Source organism: Lactuca serriola, chromosome 9 (assembly GCF_051521515.1).
Source record: "Lactuca serriola cultivar US96UC23 chromosome 9, Lser_US96UC23_V15, whole genome shotgun sequence".
Classification (NCBI taxonomy): Eukaryota; Viridiplantae; Streptophyta; class Magnoliopsida; order Asterales; family Asteraceae; genus Lactuca; species Lactuca serriola.
This window is the reverse complement of record NC_136416.1, coordinates 200,696,046-200,702,141: the sequence shown is the minus strand read 5'-3', so window position 1 is coordinate 200,702,141 and position 6,096 is coordinate 200,696,046. Positions and strand designations below refer to the sequence as shown.

The 6,096-nt window shown below is 34.9% G+C and overlaps 1 protein-coding gene across 1 annotated transcript; it reads right to left on the bottom strand.

The window, feature by feature from the left end:
* Nucleotides 1-975: 975 nt before the first annotated feature.
* Nucleotides 976-2,091, bottom strand: LOC145077116 (metalloendoproteinase 1-like). The gene has a single exon (XM_079022892.1). The coding sequence runs from the start codon at nucleotides 2,068-2,070 to the stop codon at nucleotides 1,105-1,107; it is 966 nt and encodes a 321-aa protein (XP_078879018.1). The 5' UTR covers nucleotides 2,071-2,091; the 3' UTR covers nucleotides 976-1,104.
* Nucleotides 2,092-6,096: the final 4,005 nt, after the last annotated feature.

Sequence of the window (6,096 nt, the reverse complement as noted above, 5' to 3'; positions counted from 1 at the left end):
GAAAATTCAAGACTTGATTATTATTATGCAAGGGATACGTGACATAACAGAATTGCCTACGTCATACCCCAAGGACATGCTTCAGTTACGCCAACCCGATTGATGATAAGATTTGAAAGAAAGTTTCATGATTCATGCCAACTGCTCGATGAAATGTTTGAACCAGGTTTTTGAATTTGTATTCAAATATGTTTATTAAGGGTCAACTGATTTTTTGGTTGATTTAGTCTTTAATGACAACTTGTTTGATTTCAAGGGTTATCATATAGTGAATGCTATGAAGATATCAGAGAATTTTAGCAGGATTTACTCACTTTTAATGAGTTGTGTGGAGGTAATTCCTTTTTTCATGATGTTTATTATGTTGTTTATTATTAGAAGTGATCTTGTTCTTGTCGATGATGAAAATAATTAGGGATGTCAACGGGGGCAAACGGGACGGGAAGTGCATCCCCCGCCCCCGTCCCTGAAATTTCCCCGTTCCCCCGCCCCCGCCCCGAATCCCCTTTATAGCATAATCATATTATTGTTTATTATATTTATATAATTAATATATGCAAATATATGTGTAATTTATTAACGGGGTCCCCATGGGGGTTTCGGGACGGGATTGCCTACCCCCTCCCCCGCCCCCGAAATTAAAACGGGGGTTAACCTTGCCCCCGCCCCGTCCACGCCCTTGATTTTTTTAAAACGGGGTCCCACGGAACTTTTTGATATCCCTAAAAATAACAGTGAACTTTGCATATTAAGCGATCGTGAGATTGATGCATATAATACTTCAATGTCTCAATATCCGTGATTTGGTTTGATCATGATCATTTGCATTTACTATGAACTATATTTTTTTTATTTGTATTTACTATGAACTATATTTTGTTTTGGTGTTCATATTTTGTTTTGGTATTGTAGTTTATATATTTCTTTTTTGATGTATTGAATTAATCTAAAACTTGTAGTTATGGTTTTTTTTATAATGTTTAAATGTGTGGACGTCAATTTAAACAAAAGTTATGAAAATCGGATTGAGCCGGTGGTTGAACCGATTAACCATGACCCGATCGTTACAATGAGAAAACCAAATACCAGGTTTTAATACAGCGACTAATTGTCTCCCCATGAGAACTCTGTAATAAGACCATATCGAGTAATAAGACCATATTGAGCACCGAGGCCTTGAATGTCGTCGGAGGTCACACCATATAAAACACGGAGCCCTTGAATGTCATCCGAGGTCAAACCTTTCGTGACCCCAGCGCTGAAACTAGACCACATTATCGTTGTTTGAAACTGGCTATGACCAAGCCCTAGAAGGTGCCCTATTTCATGTAAAGCCATGGTCTCCAAATCGAAAGCATCTTTTACTGCTCCAATCACCCAATTTTCATCCGCGTCAAAATGGAGTCTTCCATCCGGAGGTGGAAATGCATGGGCCAACACTTCACCAGATCCGTTAAACGGATACCCATCACCATGGTCTCCACGTTCAAAACTAATCTTTAGGTCAGCACCTTGATAACTTCCTGCTCTTGAAAACGTGAAGTATCCAGAAGAAGCAGTAGCCCATTTTCCAAAAGCTCGATCAACAGCGGGCATGAATTGGGTTGGGAAACTTGGTCCAAAACCATAAGTTAGCTGACCACGGGGCCATTTTGGTGTTCCGGGAACGAATCGGTAACGGGAGACTGTGTGTAAAGAGTTACCGGTGTTCTTGTGAATTACTTTATCAGGGCACCCACATCGAGGCATCATCATCTGGGACACCGTTGGCTCATCAAGCGTCCCTGTGGCATTCAGATGGTAATTGACCTGGTACGACTTGATGGCTACCTCAAGCTCCTCATCCAGATCATCATCTTCAATATCTGTGAGATTAAGGTTCTTTTGGTAGTTTAGGTATCCGAAATGAGCAAGATAGAGTTTGACGTCACGAATGCTCTTCACTGTGTCGCCCTTACCCGATAACTCGTTTGGTCGTAAATGAGGCTCCTGAAGATGCCAATGAACAGCTAGTATAATGGAAGCAAGAAAGAGGATACATGAAAAGGGAAGAAAGAAATTAGACGTCATTCAAATAAGGTTCATAGTCGTCGTCTCTACTTAATATTTATAGTGATTTTCTCATGTGTTATTATTTAGTTATTTATTATTCATTTTTAGAGCCGAGTAAATTACATAAATGGTCCCTATGGTTTGGGGTAATTTGCATATTTGGTCCCTAATTTATCTTTTTAACTTGGAAGGTCTCTATTGTTTATTTTTGTTACACGTTTAGTCCCTACTTTTTATTTTTGTTACACACTTAGTCTTTGTCTTACCTAAAAAAACTATTATTTAAATAGATAAAATGGTGAGGTAGGTAAGATAATGTGAGGGGATGAATTTAAATAAATTAAAAAATTAATGACAAAATAGTCTTTTTTGGTGAGACAAATGACCAAACACGTAACACAAACAAACAATAGGGACATTCCGAGTTAAAAAATAAGTTAGAGATCAAACACACAAATTACTCTAAACGATAGGGACAATTCGTGTAATTTACTCTTTAGAGCCATGAAAATTCTTGACGTGTGGGGTAAGTTGATCTTGTATATTTTTAAAATTTGTGATTCTAATTAGGTCTTCGGTCTTCCATTGACTTCACCGAAATAACGTTTTGTGTACATTTCCAATTCTATTTGTCTTTTATACAATTTCCAATTCTAGGTTATCTATTTATCGATTATAAAATATTGATCAACTAGAAGTTTTTTTCGCCGTTGCAAGGGGGCAAGGGGTGGATGGTGTTGTTTTCGTGGGTCTTTCATTAGTTTCACCTTTAAATAAAAAATTTAGTACCATGGCTCGGGAACAGTTCCAAAATTTGAAAATAAAAACTATGAAATCGAAAACAAAAACAATATCTTGGATATCTAGATCTATATCCAAAAAGCTATATGATATTGTTTCGGAGCTTGCATCTTAATGGGCTCAAATATCCATTTTGGGCTTTTGAAATCTCCATTTTTTTTTGGAGGAAGATCCATTAACATCTGAAATATTGTAGTGGTGATCCTGACCTTGGTTTTCATTCTTCTAACTTTTTTAGTGGATGAAACGGGTTAACATTTTTCCAATAGCTTTCAACCTGAGGATGCATAAGATGGGTCTCCTTAAATCTCCATAACAGAAATCACCAAAAACTGCACATAAAAGAAAGAACGGTTAACTAATTTTAACATATCCAAACATAATCAAGAAGAGAGTTACAGATTTGATGGGAAAGAAATGACTACAACGTTTACAAGTATGATAAAAGGACTCACCTGAAGATATTGAAGCCATTTAGAAGGCTCCAAAAACTGTTCGAACAGTAAAAACAAACCATACAACAACAAAAACATAAGAAAAAATTAGAGCAACTTGAAATAAATGATGCCAATAAAGGAATAAGACACGAAAAGCAAATAAACGACAGATAGAACAACATAACTCAGTTTCTCACACAAATAATCTATTACGTGCACCTCTAATTGCCCTTATAATTGTTGTAGGGAAGCTTTCTTAAGCTGTGGATTTACAAAAGAGAGCATTTTATTTAGTATCTGTGTTGATTACTTGATTACATAGATGTGTTCAATATCTTTATGGATATAGGTACGTATAGTACTGTTTTCTTTTTTAAATTAGAGATAAGGAAATAGATAATATCCAATGATCATAAGGACAAAAAATAAAAAAAAAACTGATGCTTGAAAACCAAAAGGCAAAAAGTAGACCCAATGAATTCAACGGAAGCATGCTGGCTATTATACCAAACAAAAAACCACAAGAAAGGCTGATCATGTTTTCAATTCGTGAGGTACCTACAATTAATTTTTTTCTTTAGGTAGTTTTTCATAAGATGGATTCGAAATCGAATGAGCCATTCACCGTTCCTATTTTCTATCAAGTGTTAAACATCAAAAAATTATGTTATGACCTTAATAACTTTCAAAATTTCTGTCTTTGTTCTTTAAAGGGTAAATTGATTAGAGCAACCCATTGATGAGAATGAGGTATGAAGTAGCACGCTAGGAAGGATGTTGTATGATCTACGCAATTGGTTTTCTTTAAACCGGCCGCTTAACAATATGAGGAAAAATAACAAACAATTGGCATGCATGTTATCCATATTCCAAAACAAAAACTAAAGTAACATGAGGAGATATAACAAACAGCTGATATGCTTCATACACAACCACAGAAGAAGAACGTAATCTTATTTCATATAAATCACTACAAAAAATTTTAAAAACGTATATATTGTGTTTAATAGAAATAGTACAACAATCTTTGGGTGCAAAATGATTTTGAACCTTGATTGGGGTGAAGACTAGAGATGCACAAAGCCCCGACCCGATCCGGTTTGATGATGTCACGCCGAATCCGATTTCACCCTTAATCCGAACCGGTTTCAAACCGGATTTCCGAGCCCCGCATCTGATTCGGTTTAATCCGATCCGGACCCGATCCGATTTTGCCTTTTTTTTTTTTTTTTTTTAAATAAACATTTTTTGGACCTCATATATAACACAAAATGCAACATTGTTCATTAAAATAGTTAAAACATACATCAAACGTTAAATTAGAAAGAGTTTTTAAACTAGTTAACTAATAATAATAATAATAATAATAATAATAATAATAAAGTGACGTTATAACATTTAGCCAAATGGAAATAGCTTTTGTGGTCTGCCACTTCGTGTCACCTTCATATAATTATTCTTCAACCGCCACGCAAATAACTAGGAGTCTCATCAATACCATATTCTTCATCTCCGTCTTCGTCTTCGACTTCATCGTCATCGTCTTCGTCTTTCGGAGGTGTTGATAAGCCTTGTACATATTCTTCATCCATGATCTACGGTTCAACATTTTGTGCTAGTGGGCCTTCTAGTGATGTTAAGTGTTGTATACGTTCCACAGAATCCAAGTAATCCTTCAAGCAAATGCAAACATCTACCGCAACCGGGGTAAGATTCGTCCTCAACTTTGATAAAACTCTACCACTAAAAGAAAAAGCGGATTCTGAAGCTACCGTGGAAGCTTGGACGGTTAGTAAATCACGGTCCATGACGGAGAGAATAGGAAATTGTGCTTCATTTTCTCTCCACCAAGCCAAAAGATCCAAAATTTTAAATTATGGTGTGATGTGTGTGAACTCAACTAGTTTTAAACCTACTTTTAATTATCAAATAACACACAAAAGGCAGTGAACCTATCAATTGTGATATAGTTGAGTAAGTAGGGTATCGAACACAGGGAACGTCAAATTAAAACTAAAAACTAATTTTATCTAAATTAATTAATAAGTAGGGGTTTTCTCTAGTTTTACAAGACTAGAAACTTGCTAACTATTACTAATTTAAAAACAAGAAAACAAAGAATTAACTAGATTCAATAATTGGGAAGGAACTTCTGTTTAGTTCAACTCAATTGATCTTATGGTTGATTTCAAGGTAATGGTGCAATGGATTAATTCTTTTATTGGTTACCGATTCAAGTGATTAGATTCGCATTCACTACACTAATCCTTAGCAAATAAACTAACTTAAATAGTGGCCAGTTGTCTAATTTAATTAGATTTACTAGATTAATTATTCGGATTATTTTAGACTTACAATAGTTAACTAATTTAATCTTTTAATTAACTTCTTGTTTGATGGTCATCTCACAAGCTTGCACATGAATTTACTCAATTTTCTTATTAATTCTAGTTTCATGTTCATTAATCCTAGACATATGGCATAGTGATCACATAACATATGAGGTTAATAATCAATAGATGTTCATGCTAATCAATTATCTTCCTATTAACATAAAATTGATTATTATTCACACACAAGGTTCTTTAGCAAGCTAAAATAACAAAATTCACCAACTTAGAATTAATCCTACCAACAATCAAACCATATTATCAATTTTGTATCCCCAAACAGAAGTCTAAAGGTTTTAGCTCATAATTGAAGTAAATAACAACAAACAAACAGAGTCTAATTGTTTAACCATAATGACAAAACAAAAGATTAAGTGGAATGATGAAATTTGCCTCAATTCTCCTTCGGGATTGAA